The 26,366-nt window shown below is 44.1% G+C and overlaps 1 protein-coding gene across 1 annotated transcript; it reads left to right on the top strand.

Moving 5' to 3' along the window:
* Positions 1 to 1,245: 1,245 nt before the first annotated feature.
* LOC124125248 (neuronal acetylcholine receptor subunit alpha-2-like) lies at positions 1,246 to 22,387 on the top strand. Its single transcript, XM_046488519.2, has 8 exons — positions 1,246 to 1,668; positions 5,870 to 6,015; positions 6,810 to 6,854; positions 7,776 to 7,885; positions 13,927 to 14,405; positions 16,930 to 17,016; positions 17,845 to 17,963; positions 19,038 to 22,387. The coding sequence occupies exons 1-8, from the start codon at positions 1,611 to 1,613 to the stop codon at positions 19,371 to 19,373; spliced, it is 1,380 nt and encodes a 459-aa protein (XP_046344475.2). The 5' UTR covers positions 1,246 to 1,610; the 3' UTR covers positions 19,374 to 22,387.
* Positions 22,388 to 26,366: the final 3,979 nt, after the last annotated feature.

Below are 26,366 nucleotides of genomic sequence, written 5' to 3'. Positions count from 1 at the left end.
TGTCCCCCGTCGTGATATTGCTGGAATATTGCTGAAACACAATCACCCACTCACTCCGGGTTAGAATTGGTCTTGAGCAACGCATGCCTGTCGTAAGAGGCGACTAAATAACGGATCGGGTGGTCAGGCTCGCTGACTTGGTTGATGCATGTCATCGTATCCCAATTTCGCGGATCGATGCTCATGATATCAATCACTAGTTTGTCTGGTCCAAACCCGATTATTTACAGACCGCCATCATATTGCTGTAATGTTGCTGAGTGCGGCGTGGAAGAAGAAACAAAACAAAAACAAAATCCGGACATTTGTTCTAGCATCGTCCGGATTGACAGGGTTTCACTGAACACAAGGGGCGTCTACAGAGGGAAGAGAGCCGTGCGTAACAACTATATAGTGTATGTGTCAATCCCCCCGATTTCTAACTCTGAGATAATGGAACCACAGGGCGAATGGTTGGCATTTATCAAGAGCGGCCTGAACGTTGTTTACGCTTGCTTGTTTGTAATGCGTCTATACTTTGTCACGAATAGACGGAGCAGCAGGAAGGGTGTTGTCATTCAAGTATATCCTCCCTCACTACAATACTGCACTAAACTACTTCCATTCGTCTGTCATATCTTAATTTCTGCCCCCCACTGTCTGTCATATTTCCATTCTCCCCCCCCCCCCCCCCGCACCTCCTCCCCCCGTCTGTCATATCTCATTAACCTCCCCCCCCCTCCGTCTGTCATGTCTCATCCCCCCCGTCTGTCATATTTCATTCCCTCCCCCATCCGTATTTCATATCCCCATTACATCCCCACCTCCACCCCACCCCTCTCTCATCTCAAATCTCCCCTCCCAACCCTCATCCGTCTGTCAGATCTCCCCTCCCTCCCCACGCCCGTTCTCAAATATCCCCCAATCCCCCCCCCCCCCCCCCCCCCCCCACACACACACACACCTCCGTCATATCTCCATTTCCTCCCTGCCAGACTCTCAAATCCACCCTTTCACCCATCATCCCTCTCAAATCTCCCCTACCCCTACCCCCACCTCCGTCTCTCAAATGTCAACAACCTCTCGCCCCCACCCCCGTCCGTCTCTCAAATCTCCACCACCCCCTTCCCCTACCCCCGTCCGTCTCTCAAGTCTCATCTCCCACACCTCGTTCATCTGTTAAATCCCCCCCCCCACACACACACACACACACACACAACACACACACACAACACACCGGTCCATCTGTCATATCTCCTCTCCCTCAGCCGTCTGTCATATCTTATTCGTCTACAATATTTTCGTACATTTGTCATACATTGCTGTGAGGGTGAGACGCAAAAGACACACAGTCATACTTCATTCCAGTCCTCAGTGATGATGTCACTCACAGCGATGACACACATCAGATAGAAACAGGAAGATCTTTTCCGAGCGCTTCTTTGACATTTCACATGTCTGGGCTCATCTACCAAAGAACGATAACTCCTCCAGTCTCTACCGTATGATGGAGAGTCAATCGCTGTAAAGCGCATGGTATTTAGCTCAAATTTAAACCCGCCAGCATTATACCCACAAAGGGGTCACAGACCAGCTCCTTCTCACTGTTGCTGAAGGCTCACAGAATCAACATGGCAGCATTCTTCGTGTGGATGGTGGCAGCGACCAGTGCCTCAATCGTACACTGCGGTAAGTTTGGAGTAAACTTTCTCACGGCGCAATTACAGTACCAATCTGGTAGGTTCTCGTCAGACATCGAGGAATGCTTGCCGCATCTATCGCTTGAATCACACGTGCAGTCATATAATTGCCGTAGTAGAGTGAATAGGTCAGGATCTTCCAAGATTCCCGCCTTTACGTATTTGCAGTAACTTTATGGGGTAAAGAAACCAATGCCTTCCCACGACGTTTCGCTATAACGCGGACGGGGGCTTGGTTAGGGCGGAGGGGTCCCTATGCAGTCCCTATGCAGTCCCTATGCAGTGTTATCGTCATTATGGATGGTGGTGGTTGTGGGGCTTAGATGTTTGAACGTGATGGGGGAGAGGGGAAGGGGTGCGGATGAGAGCGTTCATGAGAAAATACGTCGTAGGATACGTTGTGTTATAGTATTATTTTATAGTTAATCCCCACTCGTGAAAATATCAAACTATATCAGGCCACGCGTTGAAATAAATTGGCAAGATAAGCCAAATATCACCCGTCTGTCTTTAGTGCCAAACGGTAAAATGAATAGATTCAAAAACAGAAAAGGTGATATTTTAAGCGATACTTTTATGTATTACATGTCGACAGACGCCCGGGCTTCTGTTTATTTCGGACAAGCCTTTGACCCGGCGTCAATTAGAGGCCCGGCGTCTATTGGACGCCCGGCGTCTATTAATACCCCCATTTCACTATGACCACGAATTTAGGTCCCAAAAGGGGATCATTAATTGTATCAATTGATCGACCCGGCGTCTATTAGAGGCCCGGCTTCTATTTTTTGCACTGAACAATTGACCCGGCTTCTATTAGAGGAAATACGGTACCTATACAGAAAAGCCAGCTCTAGTTCAGCTCAAAATACACGACAAGCTTCTAGAAAAATGTTATTCTGGATTGAAGCAATGGACAGTATTTCTCCAACAGTGATAAGAAATGGTGCTTGTAATTGAATTTATTTCAGAATCGGACCTTCGGAACATTTATATGTACTTACATGTTTTGAGACTAAATCTAATAAATGTTCCCTCGTTGAGCCGCTTATTTGTAGTAATTATCCTATACATGTAGTCGTGTGTCCATCATTACACTGGCTGACATGATTGCCTTCATTAGTGTATCGCTGTGTAATTATCAATGACTAGGATATTCACGTGAACTTTGAGAGATATGTTGTATTTAAAAGGTGTCAAAATGATGTCATTGTTACACCGCAAAACGAGGGTCTTTCGTGTTTCGTTTTCACCCGGTCTTTCAATCGCGCGTCTTTTTCAAAATTAATTTTACGGAATTAGCTTCCATTTTTTCACTGGCTGTACATACACGTCTATGATAAACTGTCGGTCCAAATAAAGTACATATTGAAAAATGTATTTGCTAAAAAACTTACAAACGTTATCAGGATGTTACTAGGCCGAAAACAGTCGCCGAAGCACTTCAAACTTAAGGCCCAAATCACAACCATGTACCCGTTTGAAATACATCACTATCGAATAAGCATTTGTTTGTTCCACCGTTAGCCACGATAAAACACGCACGGGTGTGTACTTTCTTTCGTCTAGCAGTTTGGTTGAAATATAATCTACACCAAAAAACAAACAAAGCGCTTCATCAATCGATTTAAGAAAAACTCAATGAACACGGAAGACTTGCGGGGGTGGTATACGTTTCCCGTGTACAAGTATATTGTATTTTGTATGTCTCTTGGGATGAGGATGGAGTGCATGAAGTGTCGGCGTTACAAAACAATTCACGACTGATAGCCGTATCTACTTTGAGGGGGTAATGAGGAGCGTGATTATGCTGATGCGAGGTTACGAAATGGGATGGGTCATCCATCTGTTTGGGCGGGAGGGACAGCCGTGATAGACGCTGAACACATCCGGTGATTATATACACTGTATGTACGACAGCAGCAGCAGTAGCATCCAGCATAGGGGCAATTAAGTTAGTATCCAACACAGGACCAGTAAGTATCCAACACGGGGACCAGTTATTATCAAACGCAGGGACCAGTTAGTATCCAACACAGGGACCAGTTAGTATCCAACACAGGGACCAGTTAGTATCCAACACAGGACCAGTAAGTATCCAACACGGGGACCAGTTATTATCAAACGCAGGGACCAGTTAGTATCCAACACGGGGACCAGTTAGTATCCAACACGGGGACTAGCTAGCATCCAGCATAGGGACAATTAATTTAGTATCCAATGCAGGGACCAGTTAGTATCCAACACGGGGACCAGTTAGAATCCAACACGGGGACCTGTTTGTATCCAACACGGAGACCAGTTAGTATCCAACACGGGGACCAGTTAGTATCCAACACGGGGACTAGCTAGCATCCAGCATAGGGACAATTAATTTAGTATCCAACACGGGGACCTGTTTGTATCCAACACGGGGACCAGTTAGTATCCAACACGGGGACCAGTTAGTATCCAACACGGGGACCAGTTAGTATCCAACACGGGGACCAATTAGTATCCAACACGGGGACCAGTTGATATCCAACACAGGGACCAGTTAGTATCCAACACAGGGTCCAGTTAGTATCCATCACGGGGACCAGCTAGTATCCCACACGGGGACCAGCTAGTATCCAACACGGGGACCAGTTAGTATCCTACACGGCGACCATTAGTATCCAACACGGGGACCAGTTAGTATCCAACACAGGGACCAGTTAGTATCCAACACGGGGGTCCAGTTAGTATCCATCACGGGGGTCAAGTTAGTATCAATCACGGGGACCAGTTAGTATCCAATACGGGGACAAGTTAGTATCAAACACGGGGACCAGTTAGTATCCAACACGGGGTAGAGTTAGTATCCAATGCAGGGACCAGTTAGTATCCAACACGGGGACCAGTTAGTATCCAACACGGGGGTCCAGTTAGTATCCATCACGGGGGTCAAGTTAGTATCAATCACGGGGACCAGTTAGTATCCAACACGGGGACAAGTTAGTATCAAACACGGGGACCAGTTAGTATCCAACACGGGGTAGAGTTAGTATCCAATGCAGGGACCAGTTAGTATCCAACACGGGGACCAGTTAGTATCCAACACGGGGACCAGTTAGTATCCAACACGGGGACCAGTTAGTATCCAATGCAGGGACCAGTTAGTATCCAACACGGGGACCAGTTAGTATCCAACACGGGGACTAGCTAGCATCCAGCATAGGGACAATTAAGTTAGTATCCAATGCAGGGACCAGTTAGTATCCAACACGGGGACCAGTTAGTATCCAACACGGGGACCAGTTAGTATCCAACACAGGGACCAGTTAGTATCCAATGCAGGGACCAGTTAGTATCAAACACGGGGAACAGTTAGTATCCAACACGGGGACCAGTAAGTATCCAACACGGGGACCAGTTAGTATCCAACACGGGGACCAGTTAGTATCCAACACGGGGACCAGTTAGTATCCAACACAGGGACCAGTTAGTATCCAATGCAGGGACCAGTTAGTATCAAACACGGGGAACAGTTAGTATCCAACACGGGGACCAGTTAGTATCCAGCACGGGGACCAGTTGGTATCCAACACAGGGTCCAGTTAGTATCCAATAGGATCCACAACTGCCACGCCATAGAACACGTGTGAGTGAGGGACTTTGATCATTTCTTAGTTTTGTCAAGATGTTTCAGGTCGAAATGAAGCAGGTCAGGACGATCATTAGATTATCAACAATATTCATTTTGACTTATGTTTTTTATGATGAATTGGACGCAAAGATTGTATGCGAATAAAGTTTCTGATCCGAAATTTCCGTAAAATGTGACATTTTTCTTCATCGTATTATTGCATGATTTATGAGTGTTTTTACATGCAATCAATCCCAAACGCAGCCATAGAACTGATGCCTTGTAAAATACAGCCTGGTTCCCTGGGTATGCTGCGCTGGCGCTCAGTGTAACCAGGGAACAAGGCTACGTAGAATATTCCCACTTCACAAAGACGAATAACCTGCTGCGGTAGCCCAGTGGTTCAAGCTGTGACTCCTTACGGCCCAGACCGGGTTTGTTTCTCAGCATGATTCTTCTTGGCACCCCGCCGTGATATGACTGGAATATTGTTTAGAGCGGCGTCTACCCAACACACCCAGTCGCCATACAGACTAAACCCACAGTCACATATATGTGTCAATGACGACCACGTCTCTTCCCTCAGTGCCGCCCCAGAGCAGCGTTGCTATAGAGAGCAGGTTGGTTCAGCACCTGATGCGGGGCTACATGAAGGAGGCACTGCCAGTCCTCAAAGTCAAGACCAGTGTCAACGTCTCCATGCAAGTCAGCTTCGTCGGAGTCGATGATGTCGTAAGTAGACCTCGTCCATTCCCGGGGTATCTCGTTAATACATGTAACGTGTTGACAACAGCTGAGATGTATTCGATTAGCGTAAAAGGTAAATGTTTTTTTGTCGGAAATCCGGTTGATGTTTTTACTGTCCCTATTTTGGTTTGGACAGGTTATCAGTGTGGTCATACCCACGACCTCGGCACTTTGTAGTTGAGGCAGCTGTTGCAGCAGAAGTTGTTGTAGTTTATTTGTTTGTTTGTTGTTCAACGCCGCACTCAGCAATATTCCAGCTATATGACGGCGGTCTGTAAATAATCGAGTCTGGACCAGACAATCCAGTGATTGACAACATGAGCATCGATCCACGCAATTGGGATCGTTGACATGCATCAACCAAGTCAGCGAGCCTGACCACCCGATCCCGTTAGTCGCCCTCATGATATTAATCACTGGATTGTCTGGTCCAGATTATTTACAGACCGCTATCATATAGATAGAATATTGCTGAGTGCGGCGTTAAACAACAAACCAACCAACCGTTAGTCGCCTCTTACGACAAGCATGGGTTGCTGAAGACCTATTCTACCCCGGATCTTCACGGGCCAGTTGTTGTAATAATATTAGAATTAGCACTAACGTTGGTGGTGACTTTGATGTCGCGGTGATGATGTTAGTGGTAAAGATGGCAGTGGTGGTGATGATGACGATGGAGTAGTAGTAGGATGAGGCGATGGACGTCAGCGTCAATCAACAGGCGCGATGATTGTGTACACTACGGTTATATGACCCCAAGGCCTCTGCTTACGTTTCAGGACGAGAACAAGAACATCTTCACTGCTACGCTTCTGTTAGCGCAGGTACGTACTGTCAATCCAATAATAACAAAAGTGATCTTCGCAATCTTCTTTCGGTTAAGATAAAAAGGAAATATTTCTCCGACAAAATACTGCTCGTGATTCTGTCATCCTTAAAATTGCTCGCTTGACAGCTGATTATAAGAAAGATCGAGTTGTGTTTGTTTAAGATATAAAAAGAAATTTTCAGAAGACTTAATTTCTCATTTTGAAGAAAATGTGCCCGAGAATCATGTGTGTTTTGCAGCCCCATGAAACACAAGGTAAAATGGGGTTTAACGTCGCGTTCAAGATTATTACATACCATGCCGCAGTTCAACATGGATACCCCACTTAGACACAGTATCCTCCGAGGTGGCCAGTCCTTGGGTGACTGTGACGCGTCTTTGGATCGGACCACCGACCATAGGGGGATCTTATCACTAGGGTGCCCACAAACCTATGAGTGAGTGAGTGAGTGAGTTGGGTTTTACGCCGCTTTTAACATTATTCCAGTTATATCACGGCGTGTCAGCTTAATGTGGGAGGATGCAGTCTTAGACGTTTACCACTTCAGTGAAACCCACGAGCACGGATATGGTGCTGACAAACCTAGAAACATAATTGGGGCGAACCGGGATTCGAACCCACAATCATAGGTTTCTGGTGTGCCCAAAGGACGCAATTCTGCACAGCGAATCGCGGCGCCTTAGACGACTCGGCCACCCATACCCGTACTCGTGGGTTTTCATTGAAGTGGTAAACGTCTAAGACCTGCATCACTTCGGGCTTTCCTCCAACATTATGTTGACACACCGTGATATTATTATTAAACGTATTTTATTCATCTTGACTAAACTGCATGCAAAGATCAGCAAATCTATGTTATTAACAACTGAGATCATATTATTACGACACAGTTGATGGGTTATATTTGCTGTTCAGCTTTGGAAAGACCCACGTTTGGCATGGAACGCCAGCGAGTATGGCGGGATGGGTACGATCCGTCTCCCCGTGGACAAGTTGTGGATACCGGACATCGTGCCCTACAACACGTGAGTACCCCAGTCTTACTCACGAAGTCAATAAAACCGGATCTGTTACTCTGATACGATAGCGCTCTGCGTGAAGATCTGAGGACGCCCGTGACCAGCCAATCATCGCCAAGGCTTCTTAAGTCTCGGGACGATTCAGCGAAGCATTCAGACCGGCATATTTGATTTCTGTGTCTAAAAATCTGAGCTAAAACGACCATTCCAAATGTGCATTATGTTGTCGTGGATATGTTATGTACTCTGAGCGACGTGGCATCCATGGTCAAAAGAGAGTACCAACGAAGGCATATCTTTGTCCTGCGTGAGTGTTATCATTTCTTAATCGACATTTCCGAATCGAGATGGTAAAAAAATGAAGCCACCTCGTTTCAGAAAGCTGGCATCTGATTGGCTAATGAATCCAACGGAAGTCGGATGGTTCACCTGACGTGACATTCAGGAGGTGACCTCAGATCTTGAAGCAGAGAAGTATCATGTCGGAGTAAAGATTGTGTTTTATTGAGATTGCCCATTAAGATTTGCCAGACCCACCCTAATGTGTCCATACGCATACAAACTTTGAATAGATGCTAATAATTTAGATTGCGAGGCCATGGTGAAGAAATAATGCTTGGCTGTTTGAATTGTTACAAGTAATTAAATTTGTAAATCATATCCTACATATAACTGCCATGTCCTTCCCAGCTGTGTAAAACCTCACTTACACATTCAAGCACTTACTTACTCACTCACTCACTCACTCACTCACTCACTCACTCACTCACTCACTCACCATGCCTTCGTTTAACATGAATACACCAAGTCAGACACAGTATAGTGACTCCGAGCCGACCAGGCCTTGCGTTATCCACTTAATGTCGAACGCCAGGCATGGTAACAGGAAGTACCACCTGTCAACGTCTTTTGGTATGACACAGCCAAGGAATCGAATGCCAGTTCTGAGGACGTGTGGTGTATATAGACGTCAGTGTGCTGATACAAACGTACGCACAAGTATACATACGTCATTCTACCATGATGTTGATGAATGCTTGATTCTGATTGGTTAGAAAGGGGTTTCCTTTTTGCTACGAAACCCCTTTTTACAAAAAAACGTGCGTATAGATGGCCTACATATCGATTCATAAAAAAATGGCTGCCGATCGATCACCCCCGATATGAACTGTTAAACGTATCTATATATCCTCTATTACACGCTGGGCCTCTAATACAAGCCGAGTGAAGGGCTCTCGCGAAATTAATAGACGGCATAGCGTCCAGTAGCGGAAATACTAAACTAAACTGCTTCGATGATGATATAAAAAGATTTAACGAGGGCGTATCTTTGGCATACAAATGAAATGTTTATGAAACTGTTAGGGAAATGTTCTATGGTGACCAGAATCGGAACAATTTTAGCAATTTCCTCATTTTTAATTGTTTTACAACCGACAATGAAAGTAAAATAAAACATTATAAAAATTGTTTGAAAAACTCTATTCATGACAACATGTTGTTTGCAAACCCTTTTCTGATCGATATTCATTGCCATCTCCGTCAACCACCATCGTAAAGAATTGGCAGAAGAGATTTTAAAGTCCATCACTCGGAAAACACTCGTCCATTCGAAAGGTCACGAAAACAATGTCCCGACATCATTGAAGACAAACTCGATGACATTCATTTCAGAACACGCACAATTAAGAAAGCCATACACGACCCACTATTCCTGGACGACAACTGTCTCATTGCTAGCACACGATGGCTTTGAATCTGAGAATCTTGAAATTGGCAGTACAAACCATGCCGATTGTTCGTGTCAGCATAGCCGGCTCGTCAGGAGGCCCAAAGAGCGGTTGTTCAGTCATACTCCAGTTCCACTGGTAATCACATTGTACGAGCAGGCTCATTCCCCGTAAATCACAGTGCACAGAGAGTTGCGATGAAATTAAAACATCTATCTTTGGGCTAAGTTTGGAGGGTAATTTGTCAATTTCTTTTTAAAAAAACCATGTGTTTTGAACACTTATTTTGAACTAAAGCGCTCGGTTCCAAATTAAAATAAGAGGTATCTATGACGTGAAAGGGTCGTTATGTCAGTAAACATGACGTGAGAGGGCCGTTACGTCAGTAAACATGACGTGAGGTCATTATGTCAGTAAACATGACATGAGAGGGTCGTTACGTCAGTAAACATGACGTGAGAGGGTCGTTACGTCATTGAACATGACGTGAGAGGGCCGTTACGTCAGTAATCATGACGTGAGGTCGTTATGTCAGTAAACATGACATGAGAGGGTCACTACGTCAGTGAACATGACGTGAGGGGGGTCGTGACGTCAGTACACATGACGTGAGAGGGTCGTTATGTCAGTAAACATGACGTGAGAGGGTCACTACGTTAGTGAACATGACGTGAGGGGGTCGTTAAGTCAGTAAGCATGACGTGAGAGGGTCGTTATGTCAGTAAACATGACGTGAGGTCGTTATGTCACTGAACATGACATGAGGGGGTCGTTACGTCAGTAAGCATGACGTGAGAGGGTCGTTATGTCAGTAAACATGACGTGAGAGGGTCGTTACGTCGGTAAACATGACGTGAGAGGGTCTTTACGTCAGTAAGCATGACGTGAGAGGGTCGTTATGTCAGTAAGCATGACGTGAGAGGGTCGTTATGTTAGTAAACATGACGTGAGAGGGTCGTTACGTCGGTAAACATGACGTGAGAGGGTCTTTACGTCAGTAAGCATGACGTGAGAGGGTCGTTATGTCAGTAAGCATGACGTGAGAGGGTCGTTATGTTAGTAAACATGACGTGAGAGGGTCGTTAGATCAGTAAACATGACGTGAGGTCGTTACGTCAGTAAACATGACGTGAGGGGGTCGTTGCGTCAGTAAACATGACGTGAGGTCGTTACGTCAGTGAACATGACGTGAGGGGGTCGTTTCGTCAGTAAACATGCAGTGAGAGGGTCAGTTCGTTAGTATACACTAACGGCAGTAGAACAAAATGCTTTGCGTCTGTACATGGACGTCAGAGTATAATTATTTCTACAAATTGTCAACATGAACGTCATAAGTTCAACATACGTTGACGTCAGTACGGTAGAATATTTAAACAGCAAAAAGTCAGTATACGGCAAAATATTTATAGGCAATAGGTCCGTAAGGTAGAATATTTTAAGGGCAGTACAGAAGAATATATAAACGTCAATACGGTAGTATATTTATACGTCCAAAGTTGACTATTGTCGTACGAACTTCAGCATACATAGTCATACGGTCAGTACGCCCGAGTACATTAAGCCCATTTCCCGTAGCTCGTGGTGCCATCAATGAAATGGATTTACACGATTCCACATTAGCCCGTTGAATACCGCTGAGTAGAGGTGTCATGTAGTTGGTTCTGTAAGTGTTGTAGCACCGAACATCGTTAACGGGGTGATTGCCCAATTTGAATAAATCATTGGTCAAATGTCAAATGACACTACTTCACTTGAATACATGTAGTGCCTCGATGTAGTCAAACAAGTCGACGTGACAACATTGCTCTGCTGAAGGCGATCTGGCATGCCCTGTGCATCACTCTTGTAATTGAGAATCAGGTCGTAGCCTTCCACATCAGAATGAGGTTAAAATGTTTGATTACTTGTCCTCCCTTCTGCATGTTACCTAAGGGACTGGTCATTTTGTATAGGGAGGGGGTGAAGGTGAGTTTATCATCCAAAACTGGCTCCCACAGGAGATATCGCTTGGATGAGATCAAGCGATATCTACACTGTAGATATCGCTGCAATGAAATTACATCGCAATGCTTTGCAGACCATTGTGACGTCACTGGTTACCATGACGTCACAATCAAATGACATCACTAATGGCTCTGCTACTGAAGCCGTTTTCAGTACTTTTTACACTGAAGACACTGCTAATTACTGTCTACAAATTGAAAAAGTTGAAAGAATGATGTTGGATGATAAATAAAATCTCACCCTCGTGTCTTTTGATATCAAATATATCAACACTCGTTGATAAAAGTGGCAAAATTCCTCGGCAAGCCTCGGAATTTTTCCCCTTTTATCAACTCGTGTTGATATATTTGATATCAAAAGACACTCGGGTGAGATTCTCTATGTATTGGGAGGGGGGGGATTAGAGGGGGTGTCATAAAAAAGGAAACAGCGAAAGGGAGGGTAGGGGCATGATTAAAAAGTACATAAAAGGGGGCGTGTCAGCAACATATGATGCAGACCTAAGACCAAGATCACCACCCGCCACCCCACCCGCATTCCACACCCCAACCCCTGTATTAAACTACCTGTCTCTTAACTGTCTAAAGGCGTTGTCCGCGGCCGTTAAAGTTTACTTTTAACAGATGTCCTCTGAAACTATGTCGCTGAAACTCTGTGTGGGTTAACTCAAACAGATTTAGTTGTTAAATGTAGACACCAAACGTTGGAGCTGCAGGAATATTCCTCGACATGAAGGAAAAGCTGACTATTGCATTTTGAAAGAATTATGGATGGACTTGACCAATGTTAATAAAGTCGGATCTTAGTTCTCGCTTCCGCTAAACAAAGATCTGAGGACATCCTATTAAGGGTCACGCCCGAACGACCTTTTATCCGACCAATCAGGGCGTCGCTTACCAGAACGGGACAGTGACAGTAGGAATGTAACCTCGAAAAGGTTAACACGGGTTATTTCACTTCAATGGGATAAACATTTGAAACGAAAGACTTTCCATAGCCCACCGGTAGTACTGCCATGCCATCTTTTACACATTCCAGAATTTACATGTGTTCAGTTTCAAAAGTTTGAATTGATATTTTTGAAAGCGTAGACTGGAGTGAAGTCGCCAGTTTGAAACTGGTACCGCGAAACTCAAGAAAGCTGCTTTCTGATTGGCCAAAGTCGACTTCTTGTTAGTCATTTTATTTGTCAGTTAAATTCGCGAAAGGTCGTTCTGACATGACCTGCAATGGGATGTCAACAGGTTTTTGTTTAGCGGCATCGAGAACTAACATCTGATTTAATGAGATTGGGGATATGACCCACTTGATCTGCAAAATTTGATAAATTAGCAAACTTTTCAGAAGATGACGTTATTCGTCTCAACACCTGCATAATTTGTACTATAGTAGGGCAGGATATGCCCATATGTAGCTGTTGTAAAAACATGGTGAAACGACCATCTTTGCACCTTATCACAAAAAAGTACTTGCATCAATAGGAAGGTATGCTACACAATTTCTTGGCGCAATGTTGTTCCTCTGGATAAAAGTTATCTTGTAAGAAATCTCTGTTATCAATTATGACGGTTCTTCCTGCTGCTCTTCAAACGAGTGAGTGAGTAAGTTGTGTTTAACGCCGCTTTTAACAGTATTCCCGTTATATCACGGCGTGTCAGCTTAATGTGGGAGGAAAGCCCGAAGTGATGCAGGTCTTGGACGTTTACCACTACGGTGAATCCCACGATATCAGACCAACTACATATTAATAGTTGAATACTTAATTGATAATGGTTAATCGTGTTTCGAATCATAACGATTCGGCAAAAAATGAGTGAGTGAGTGAGTTGGGTTTAACGCCGCTTTTAACAGCATTCCAGTTATATCGCGGCATGTCAGCTTAATGTGGGAGGAAAGCCCGAAGTGATACAGGTCTTGGACGTTTACCACTTCGTTGAAACCCACGAGCACGGGTATGGTGCTGACAAACCTAGAAACATAATGGCGGCGAACCGGGATTCGAACCCGTAATCATAGGTTTCTGGCGTGCCCAAGGGACGCAACTCTGCACAGCGAATCGCGGCGCCTTAGACGACTGGGCTGAACACAATGAAGTGAGTGTGTGAGTTGGGTTTGAGGCTGTATTCCAGTTATATCCCGGCGTGTCAGCTTAATGTGGGAGGAAAGTCCGAAGTGAGACAGGTATCAGACGTTTACCACTTTGGTGAAACCCATGATCGCGGGTATGGTGCTGACAAACTGAAAGTAAATCACTGATATTTCTTATAGCTGTTTGCGAAGTGTTTCATTATAACACGATCTTTTGTTCTCCAGAGCTGGAATGTATGGACGCCAGTCTCGTTATGACGAGATCGCCCACGTGCTCAGCGACGGCAGCGTATTCTGGGTCCCCTTGTGGACAATCGCCAGCAAATGCCCCATGGATATGAGTTCCTTCCCCTTTGACACCCAGCAGTGCCCGATGATCCTGGGCTCGTGGGTGCACTCGCGCGCGGAGATGATGCTGTCATTCATGGAAAGCCCGAGCCTTGACAAGGACCTCGCCTTGTCCGGGTCGGACTTCAGCTCACCCTCTCATCCCACGTGGGAACTCATCAGAGCTGTGGCCAGCATCAAATCTGTCAATTACACCTGTTGTGAAGATTTCTTCGAGACCTTGACTGTGAAGGTGCATATCAGCCGGCGGTCGACGTTCTACCGCTTCCTTGCAGTAGGACCTGCCGCAGTGTTCGGGCTCCTAGTCCCCCTGCTGTTCCTCATACCCTCCAGTTCAGACGGGAAGACAACTTATGGTGAGTTCTACTGATACTGTCGGAGGGGAAGACAACTTATGGTGAGTTCTACTGATACTGTCGGAGGGGAAGACAACTTATGGTGAGTTCTACTGATACTGTCAGAGGGAAGACAACTCTCTGTGATTTGGACTGAAACTTCCAGGTCAGAGGGGAGACAACTCAAGGTGAGTTATACTGATACTGTCGGAGGGGAAGACAACTCTTTGTGAGTTCGACTTTCAGGTCAGAGGGGAGACAACTCAAGGTGAGTTATACTGATACTTGCAGGTCAGAGGGGAGACAACTCAAGGTGAGTTATACTGATACTTCCAGTTCAGAGGGGAGACAACTCAAGGTGAGTTATACTGATACTTGCAGGTCAGAGGGGAGACAACTCAAGGTGAGTTCTACTGATACTGTTGGAGGGGAGACAACTCAAGGTGAGTTATACTGATACTTCCAGTTCAGAGGGGAGACAACTCTTTCTGAGTTCGACTGATACTTCCAGGTCAGAGGGAAGACAACTCAAGGTGAGTTATACTGATACTTCCAGTTCAGAGGGGAGACAACTCAGGGTGAGTTATACTGATACTGTTGGAGGGGAGACAACTCAAGGTGAGTTCTACTGATACTTCCAGTTAAGAGGGGAGACAACTCAGGGTGAGTTATACTGATACTGTCGGAGGGGAGACAACTGTTTGTGAGTTCGACTTCCAGGTCAGAGGGGGACAACTCAAGGTGAGTTATACTGATACTTGCAGGTCAGAGTGGAGACAACTCAAGGTGAGTTATACTGATACCTGCAGGTCAGAGGGGAGACAACTCAAGGTGAGTTATACTGATACTTGCAGGTCAGAGGGGAGACAACTCAAGGTGAGTTCTACTGATACTTGCAGGTCAGAGGGCAGACAACTCAAGGTGAGTTATACTGATACTTGCAGGTCAGAGGGGATACAACTCAAGGTGAGTTATACTGATACTGTTTGAGGGGAGACACCTCAGGTGAGTTATACTGATACTTCCAGTTCAGAGGGGAGACAACTCAGGGTGAGTTATACTGATACTGTTGGAGGGGAGACAACTCAAGGTGAGTTCTACTGATACTGTTGGAGGGGAGACAATTCAAGGTGAGTTCTACTGATACTTCCAGTTCAGAGGGGAGACAACTCAGGGTGAGTTATACTGATACTGTCGGAGGGGAAACAACTCTTTGTGAGTTCGACTTCCAGGTCAGAGGGGAGATAACTCTAGGGACGTTCTACTGATACTGTAGGAGGGGATACAACTCTTTGTGAGTTCGACTTCTAGGTCAGAGGGGAGACAACTCAAGGTGAGTATTACTAATACTTGCAGGTCAGAGGGGAGACAACTCAAGGTGAGTTATACTGATACTGTTTGAGGGGAGACAACTCAAGGTGAGTTATACTGATACTTGCAGGTCAGAGGGGGACAACTCTTTGTGAGTTATACTGATACTTGCAGGTCAGAGGGGAGACAACTCAAGGTGAGTTATACTGATACTTCCAGTTCAGAGGGGAGACAACTCTTTGTGAGTTCTACTGATACTTCCAGTTCAGAGGGGAGGCAACTCAAGGTGAGTTCAACTAAGGTCAGGGGTCACGACGGGTTCGCTACTTATAGTGAGTTAAATACAACTTAATTGTTATCTTTTACAAGATGTCTATCTAGCGTGTAGATGTTACGTCAATAGGATTCACATCACTGTATGGTTGTTTATTATGTAAATTTTATGTTTATTGAACAGAAATTGAACTACTCTCGCTTTTTTTGATACGTAACAAACATACAATACTGAGCGAATACTCTAATATTTCTTCATGATTACCCTCTGCATGAGCTGTAGAATTGTCCCTTTTTCCATATCGTCACAAACATCAGACACAGGTCTAGTTTCTACTATAAACAGCTTCACACTCGGTCTGGCCGCTTGAAGATTCTGGGCTAGAATATGTTCCAAATATCCTTTCCTGGTCGTAAGAAACCACTGAATTGTTCGGACGACCAGGCTCGGTGACTGCGTGCTATCGTGGATTGGTGCTCATAACATCAATCACTGGATTACGTACTCCATTAATTACAGGATCCGCCCATATAGCTGGAATATTGCTGTGGCGGCGTTAAACAACAGACACAAACCATCCCAAGGGACTTCATTTACTACATTTACTTCATCGTACTGTCAGAGTAGGGAGTGGAGACACAGTGGGAATCGCGTTAATCTATTCACCAATTAGATGATGAGGCATGGGTTGCTGAAGACCTATTCTGCCCCGGGTCTTCACGGGTCGCAAAAGCAAGTAATATGAGCGGTGGAATCATCTTAGTCAATAGAAGGACATGTAAGGGACACAACTCATAATAGCCACTGGTGGCGCTACGATCGAGCCCGGTGTTCCAGCGTAGTTCGGCAAGGGTGGAAACCCTTGCCTCGGGAAGATGAATTGCAATTGGTGAAAGGCAAATATTCAAATTTCATTTGTTGAATGTATCAATCAACAGTACACGAGGTGTGATGTTTCAGGTATGCTGATAATGCTTAGTCTCACGGTGTTGATTCTTGCTTTGGAGGAGGCCATTCCGTTCAGCCATAACAACGTTCCTAAAATAGGTGAGTTGGTAGGGTGGCCCCTAGGAGGGTGGCCACGAACGCACGCACGCACACGCACGCACACACACACACACACACACACACACACACACACACACACACACAAAGCGCATCGAAACGGGATTTTATGATAGCTTCTGTCCAGATATGTTCTACGGAAAAGTCGTTTAACGAACGTTTCTCCAGCACACGGTTGAGAGCCGAGTTAGGCACAAATGGGCAATTGCTGATTCTACTAAGGCGACTCTGCTTGCCGTAAAGGTCCACTATGGTTGTCGTAAGAGGCGACTAACGGGATCGGGTGGTCAGGCTCGCTGACTTGGTTGATGCATGTCATCGTGTCCCAATTGCGTGGATCGATGCTCATGAATCCTCATGCTCAATCACTGGATCGTCTGGTCCAGACTCGATTATTTACAGACCGCAGTCTTTCAGCTGGAATATTGCTGAGTGCGGCGTTAAACAACAAACAAACAACTACTACCACTAAAACTACTACTATCTCTGTATTCACAGTTGTATTGTGTATGACGAGTTGGGCTCCAAAGCGCCACCTTGTGCATGTCCCTTAGTCCAAACACCTCTTACTTAAGTCGCCCTGAAACCTTGAACAATGACAGTTTTGTGTGGACTTGCATTCTACACTGGACCTTCACACAGTTCGAATAGTCGCCGATTTTAAAAGTCCTACAAACTTATTTAAGATTCCTTTGTTAGTCCCAAAACTAACCCTAGACCACCGGACCAGCATCTACTCAATTTTACTGGTCCTTAAGGAAATATACTAGACTTGGACCAGCGGACAAGGGTTATGTTTTCTTGTTTCAGGGTATTTCTACCTGGGCACCATGGCGCTGTGTGCGTGTAGCGTGATGCTGTCCATATTCGTCAGCAACATGGGGCAGCGGGGTGTGCGACACAAGCCCCTCCCTGGCTGGCTCAAATGGGTGAGGACAACGAGGATGACTGAAGGTCACTCTGAATTGCAGAAATAGTGTGCTTATACTGAAATTCAACATTTTATGGTTTATACAATTGTCTCCATATAACACAGAGACTTTTTAGACCTGGACCATTATTTTGTCTGATCATGTATTGGAAATGTTTAAAAGTATATGCCAATGGGAAAGAGATTTTTATATTTATTATGGATTTACGCGGATCTTTTAGCAATATCACGGGGGAAGAAACGGAACGGGCCCAGAAACGGGCTTAACACATTGTACTCATGAGGGGAATCGAATCCGGGCTTTCGGCGTGACGAGCGACCGCTTTAACCACTAGGCTACCCCACCGCCCCCATCACAACCATGGACACATTGACCGTTCACTCTTTTGCAGGTTAAGGGACGGGCCATTCTATGTCCTTGACGGGTTGGTCGGGCTGGGATACTGTATCAAATAATTTTACCCCGGGATTTACCAGAACAATTCAAAACGGTTCATTGAGCACGCTGGTTGTCCTAAACAAACTCAGTTGTTAAAAACATGCGAAAATATGCTACACCCACCTACAACAGACTCAAGCACTTACGGCTTGTGAAGATCTGGGATAGAATTGATTTCCATCCAACCCATGCATGTCGTCAGAGGCATAAGAGGCGAATAACATGATCGGGTTGTCAGGCTGGCTGACTTGGTTCATGCATGTCATCGTATCCCATCGTATCGATCGATGCTCATAATGTCAGTCACTTTTTTGAATTTTCTGGTCCAGATTCGATTTTTTATTGCTGAGTGCGGCATTAAACATCATTATACATGGCCATGCCATATGTTAAATTTTCCAATATTACAATGTATTTGAATAACGTAAGATTACTTAAGTGGCATTTACAAGTTGGTGTGATGAAGTAAGACAAGTTCTATGGATGAACAACTTCTTTATTACAATTAGTAATAAAGAAGTTGTTCATCCATAGAACTTGCCTTACTTCAAAGTAAGATTAATCTTGTTAACCATGGGCCCTAGAGCCCTGACAATGCTGTATCATCCTATAATATTGATCTTACACTTTCAGTTATGTCTCAGTCGGTTTGGGTTCCGACGGTTTTTCTGCATTGACAACTACGAGCCCGTGGAAAACGTGTACTCCGTCAGCCTCAAGAACCTGTGGACACCGGAAAGAACAACGCAGACATCTTTAGACCCGGAGAGTTCGGCGCAACCGGAAGCCACGTCTGACATGGACGATATCAGGAAATGTCTGCACTACCTGGTCGGCCAGCAGTCAGCGGAAGTGACATCAAGAAATGTACGCCAGGACTGGGTGGAGCTTGCGCGGGTCTTTGATCGGATCCTGTTTGTTGTCTTTCTTGTTCTGTATGTTCTGTTTGCTGTCAACTTCCTGACATGATCATTCGGATCGCCTCAGTCTTATAGGACATCTCGGCCAGAATGAGAGGAATCCATATTGGAACTACTTCCAATCACGTGACTATCACATGACACAACACAACCTGGGAGGAAACGTGGCCTCTGTTTACGTTGAAAATACTGCCTTTCGTCTTCTCCAATCCAAATTATTAATTATGTTGATGGTATTTTCAAGATCAACCATCATGTTTCAAGAACTACACGTGTGATTCCTACGCCCGAGGTGTTATACATCTATGCATGACGGAAGATGCCGAGTGGATCCGAGTGTGACGTGATCTAAGCAGTTCAGGCACCGTCCTAACACAACCAGATGGATATTAATTGTGCATGGCTATATGCGTCTGTTTAATAATTAATTAATCAGCAAAGATAGAAGATATGCTATAGTGTTCAAGTTATGTTGATGTGTGTAAGTTTAAGTTTAACACCGCTTTGAACATTATTCCTGTCATATCACGGCGTGTCGGCTTAATGTGGGAGGAAATTTTTCAGACTTTGACCACTTTGGTGAACGCAACACTGTACAGCGAATTGCGGCGCTTTAGACGACTGAGCCACCTGGTCCCCCAATGTGGCAGGTTAATGTCCTGAAACAACTATGATACACATATTTATCAGATATGGTGGATTTATGTGGTTATGCACAATGGTGAAATTGTATTGCTTCTACTTCAGATCAAGGGATATTTGTGTGAATAACTGAAACTTGTCTTCAGTAGAAATCAGGAACAATAACCTGCGGAGTGTGTCCTAAGATTGAAAAGTTTCGATATAAACGACTGATGGAGAGAGTGATGAGGACGAGGATAAAGTAAATGATGATAAAGGATGATATCAGAAACCTATTTTTAAAATGACCAGCTCATATCACCAGGAAATGATTCGCTTTTTTTCTGAGTCGGCGGGATACTAGTTCTCCGTCGGAGTAACAATGGTAGCACGTGTAGTGTAAGCTATCAGTCAGCCTGGTTTCGTGGGACGGTAGCGCAAGCGCAGCCTACGGGAACCTGGCTATCCGTGACCAACTCCTGTCATTTCGGGACATACCTTCTTGGAGGTTACGAATCTGCTTGGGCATGGAAAGCTATAGCTAAATAAATATAGAACAGAACATTCTTAAAATTCCTAAAAAAGACAATTTCACGCAATGTTTGTGAAGACCAACAAGTTGATTGAATGCCCTGTTTCTTTTCCTTGCTTTATGTCTCACCATCATCAGGAAGCGATGTTGAGGCATGGAGATTTTATTATTAGTCTCTTCAGAGAGGCGAGACCTTGCCTTGATGATACTGACCTGTTTCCAAAAAAAGGGTTGATACAATATTGTTGAATGTTTAACCCACCTGACTCAAAGTCAAGTGGGCTTATGTCATGGGCTGTTTGTCTGGCGCACCACCCCTAGACTCACGTGCTTGTTCCCACCAATAATGGCACCACACCCACTTTGTTCAAGCTGTTCCGATCCGATTTGACAGCCATATTAAACAAACTATTTGTTGTCATTACTCGGAAAGGTTTTTTTCAAAGCTAGGTAAAACTTCTCAAGGCCATTAGTTTCAGATTATAATGAAATTTGGTATATGTAACGTTAGTATAGTGGGGCTTAACACACATGGTCCGTTTTTGCGGTATCTTAAATTCTGATCTTTATTTGACCATTGCACTTCAAATGCAGTCCCTTACTATGTTCGAATCTGATTTTCAAGCATTTACATACTCTCAGAAGGCATTTTTGGCTCTGTACACTTCTGAAGGAGTTGAAGTTTGGAGCATGTATGTCCTCATCTTTCCGAGGCAAGGGAGTTAACTTACTCTAAGAGTCAAGTTTCCACCCTTGTCGAAGTAGACTTGTTGAAGGCTATATTGTAATAACACGGGTCTTCCTGAAGTGCATCAAATCACGTGAGCACCTTGATTAAATGCCTGTTGACGGTGCATATGCTTTGCACATCCTGCAATCGACCGAATTATGCAAGGTAGTTTACGAAGAGGATGTTGTTTTCGTGACTCCATTATTCCAGCCTAGTTCGGCAGGGGTGGAAACTGGACTTTTACAATCAGTTAGCTGCCCTGCCTCGGAAAGATGGTTTCTCCCTATAATGACATAGTTTGTCCAAATCGTTAAATTAGGTTTTAGACGTCAGTAAAAAGAGAGAGTATTTGAATGTCGATGCCGACATCAACTTTTATTAAGCGACTGTTTTTGTTGACATTTCAAACTGTTGTCTATAAATCCATGTGAGCTACAGTGCTAAGAGATATTAAAAAGCAATGATAGCGTAATATGTTAGGATTTTGCAGCAATAATACACCATATATGCATTGTACGATTGTCCGCGCTTGAGTTGAGGATAGACGTTAGAGCCTGTGCATACATGTATAATTCAAATCTGTGACCTTTTATTCAGGCTGCAATGTTCGGAACATATTCAGATTAAAGTGCCGAAGCGTGATGTGATAGAATTGTGTGTAATAGTTGAATCACGTTGTCACTGTATGTGAAATTGTCAGGATTCTTTATGTGTATATCTGTAATCTTTATGTGAATTGTATGATAATTGTCACTGAAGTCTCATAATGATCCTGTCTATTCCATTGTATAGACATATTGTATTGTACTGCAGTTCCAAACCCCTATTCGACACACCCCACCCTTCGCATGCCCCTCTACCAACCTGCAGTTCCAAACTCCTACTCGACACCCAACCCCTCGCCTGCCACTCCGCCAACCAGCAGTTCCAAACCCCTATTCGACACACACCATCCTTCGCATGCCCCTCTACCAACCAGCAGTTCCAAACTCCTACTCGACACCCCTCCCCTCGCATCGCCCTCCCCTTAGAACGCAAATTTCGCTCGTCTGTGAATTGCTTTAGTGAGCGCTCCTCTCAATAACAGAAAAGGTAATGGTGGAAACCTATCTGTATTGCTTCATCAAGGTTGTGGCAAAACATAATATATATTTTGTTTTAATAAAATGTGATAAGCAAACCCATTTCTCTATTTTTACCAAGCATCTAGAAGTTTGAGTGTCCTTGTGGATGTCACACATGTCCTGTGCGTGAAGCAATGGTACATCTGATTCTCCTTTTGAAAATGAACATGTAGTCCCTACCAAAAAAGAACCAATACAGCGAACGCGGATGCAACTCTCACACGAGGGGACATGGTGAGGTGAATTGGGGCTCCACGTCGCGTTCAAGATTATTGCACTTTTATAGTGACATTTGTGTGCCTGTTTTGTTATGATGCGTTCTCGGGCAGACAATCCATTAGAACACGAGGGCGGTCTACACTCACACTAAAGCATAAAATGACACAGACACAGATAGGGAAAACAGAACAAATGTTGGACAGACATAATTAAGATGCTACATTTGGAATTCACATAAAACGTAAGAGCTTGAATAGTAAAACCATCGTGAAAATCCTGGTTATAACTGGTCCCCAGCAATCTATGCTGGTCGTAAGAAGCGACCGATGGATCGGCTAATCAGGCTCGGAGACTTGGCTGACTGCCTGTCATTGTACCCCGAAAGCGTGGATCGTGGCTCCACATATCAATCACTGGGTTGTTTGATCGAGGCTTGAACATTTACAGACCGCCGTCGCATAGTTCGATTTTGTGCGGCATTAAACAACAAACGAACAAAGAATAATGAGACATATTTCGTCACAACAAATACCACACACACATATCGAGCATGTACAGCAAGATGATATCGATGGTATAGCATTCACAATCTGCATTGTCCCTGAACTATAACTACACTGTAAGATACATCACTTGTTTATTTTCCCTTAAGAAATAACTGCAAAATCGTACTTGTTAACCGTTTTTTGTTATGGGTATGCTCACCTTCATACAAAATAAAACTGACCCTCTGTAAAATACAAATTACACTACACTACGATGAGTGAGTGAGTATGGTTTTACGCTGCATTTAGCAATATTCCAGCAATATCATGGCGGGGGGCACCAGAAATGAGCTTCATGTACCCACTGGGGTGACGAGCTTAACGCTTTACAAACTAGGCTACACCACCGCCCCTACAGTACGATGACAGATATTAGTAAGTGTATAACATACATTTAAACACACACAGGCTAAATGGCCATACGAAGGGTGACGAAGCGAAGTTTTAGACGCACTGTGAAGGATGCATAGTACACTCTTAACATATATTAAGTATGACATTTTCCAAGATAACAGGCTGCATTGAACCATTTACAACCAGGCAGTATTGTTGTGCAGGCGTCAAAATTTCGAAATGGGAAGGTGATATTGAACAAAATTGGCTGCCACGTTGTCAACAAATATATCCAACTGCAAGGGCCAATTTCTACAGCCATCCACGCGGACATGATGACACGATAGGGGATGGAGCTCCTTCCTTTGTCGTTGTTAAGAGGTGGGTAGCGGTGTTAAAGTGGGGAAGAGAGAGCCTCGAAGATGATCAAAGATCAGAAAGACCTTCAACTGCTACCACGAAGGAAAATGTTGATAAAATACATGGTATGATTATGGATTATTGACGACTCGTATTATACCCAGTACTGTAGGCATCCCTCATGTGAGAGTTCAGAATATTTCAGGAATGAACGGCACATGGCAAAGGTTTCAGCAGGCTGGGTTCAAATGCTCCTGGTCTAAACCGCTTCAGGTTTATTATCTCTAATAAGATTTTACGTCGTTTAGAAGCTGATGTTGTTGAGCGATGTGTAACAATGGATGAGTCTTTGGTTCACCTCTATCAACCAGAGACTACACACCAGTCAAACAGAGGAATGTCTCCTCCTAGGAAGAAGGCAAGGTCTGTTCACCTGCTGGCAAGGTGGTGGCTTCGGTTTTCTAGGATGTCTAGCTACTGATGGACTACCTACTCAAAGAACAGACCATTTCCTTGTATTGGCCAATATTATGCCAATCTGCCAAGGCAACTGCGTGTGAATTTCAAGACTAAACGTCGCGAAAAACTCACTGAAGGTGTATGCGTCTGTTTTCGCCTTGGCAGTAATGAATGACTGTGGCTTCGAACTCACTGAACATTATCCGTATTCACTATATTCGGCACCGTCACACTTTTACCCCTTCCCAAACTCGAAGAAAGAACTATCTGGCAAGGATGATGCTACTGATGATGACGTCATTTCTGCTGTGGGGGACAGTTTACTCCACCGGGAGGAAGCCTTCTCCATATGTGGGGCCCAGGCACTCCCAACATCGTGTGGGCAACGGAGGGAATTATGTTGAAAAATAATTAGCAGCCAGCTCCATCAACGCATCTATCCTACTTAGGCTCAGAACTTCCCAGCCATCCCTCGTAATGAGTTGGGCTTAAGGCCGCCTGGATCAGTATTTCAGTTATATCACGGCGTGACAGTATTTTAGTTATATCACGGCGTGACAGTATTTCAGTTATATCACGGCGTGGCAGTATTTCAGTTATATCACGGCGTGACAGTATTTCAGTTATATCACGGCGTGACAGTATTTCAGTTATATCACGGCGTGGCAGTATTTTAGTTATATCACGGCGTGACAGTATTTCAGTTATATCACGGCATGACAGTATTTCAGTTATATCACGGCGTGGCAGTATTTCAGTTATATCACGGCGTGACAGTATTTCAGTTATATCACGGCGTGGCAGTATTTCAGTTATATCACGGCGTGGCAGTATTTCAGTTATATCACGGCGTGGCAGTATTTCAGTTATATCACGGCGTGACAGTATTTCAGTTATATCACGGCGTGGCAGTATTTCAGTTATATCACGGCGTGACAGTATTTCAGTTATATCACGGCGTGGCAGTATTTCAGTTATATCACGGCGTGACAGTATTTCAGTTATATCACGGCGTGGCAGTATCATGATGAAGATTAGCCGGAAGAGGTGCAGGTCGTTAGTCTCAACGAGTTTAGTGAAACATACGAACAAGACCATTCAATCAAATGGATCAATCAAGCAGGGACATGTTAAATACTGTAAGAAAAATAACGGATCAACCAAATATGATTTGATAACTACTATCAGAAGAAAGCGGATCAATCAAATATGAATCTAATAAATGCTGTGAGAGAAAAAAGGATCAATCAAATATGGATAGGATAAATACTGTGAGAGAAAACGGATCAATCAAACATGGATAGGATAAAATACTGTGTGAAGACAAAGGATCAATCAAATGTGGATAGGATAAATACTGTAACAAGAAAACGGATCAATCACATATGGACATGATAAATCATGTAACAAGAAAAGGGATCAATCAAACATGGATAGGATACAATACTGTGTGAAGACAAAGGATAAATATAATATGAATAGGATAAATACTATGAGAAGAAAACGGATCAATCAAATATTGATATGATAAAATACTGTGAGAAGAAAACGGATCAATCAAATATGGCAGGTTCAAGTGTTTATACATATGTACACAATCGGATTTATTAGTTAGTAGTAAGGTTGTATGACCTTGTTGCCATGTAACTAGTTAGTATCTCGGGTTGTTTGTTTGTTTGTTTGTTTCCTTCATACTTGAGATTTGTCAGTGGGTAGTGTGGCTGACTTTGTACAGCACAGGTCCATACATTAATAATAATAAACGTCATCAGCCTCACACCGCACAGTTGTTTGTGGACATTACCCTTCCCGGCCACAACAAGCACTGGTACACAAACATGGGTATGCCATATACTGTAATAAGAAAACAGAGGACTACAAGAGGAAAATCAAATCAAGATATAATAAATATAATAGAAGGAAAACGGATCAATCAAATATGGAGACGATAAATACTATGAGAAGAAATGAATCAGTCAAATGTGGATCTGATAAATACTACAAGAGGAAAATCAAATCAAGATGCAATGAATATTATAGGAGGAAAACGGATCAATCAAATATGGAGACGATAAATACTATGAGAAGAAATGGATCAGTCAAATGTGGATCTGATAAA

This window comes from Haliotis rufescens, unplaced genomic scaffold (assembly GCF_023055435.1).
Source record: "Haliotis rufescens isolate VD_foot unplaced genomic scaffold, xgHalRufe1.0.p SCAF_9, whole genome shotgun sequence".
Taxonomy (NCBI): Eukaryota; Metazoa; Mollusca; class Gastropoda; order Lepetellida; family Haliotidae; genus Haliotis; species Haliotis rufescens.
The sequence above is the reverse complement of the archived record's forward strand: the minus strand, read 5'-3'. Positions and strand labels throughout refer to the sequence as shown.

What these genes read in the sequence shown, in the direction of transcription:
- LOC124125248 (XM_046488519.2), top strand. Translation starts at nt 1,611, where the DNA reads ATGGCAGCATTCTTCGTGTGGATGGTGGCAGCGACCAGTGCCTCAATC. An exon ending in TCGTCGGAGTCGATGATGTC is followed by an intron (nt 6,016 to 6,809) that starts GTAAGTAGACCT and finishes CTTACGTTTCAG; the next exon opens with GACGAGAACAAGAACATCTT. An exon ending in GACATCGTGCCCTACAACAC is followed by an intron (nt 7,886 to 13,926) that starts GTGAGTACCCCA and finishes TTTGTTCTCCAG; the next exon opens with AGCTGGAATGTATGGACGCC.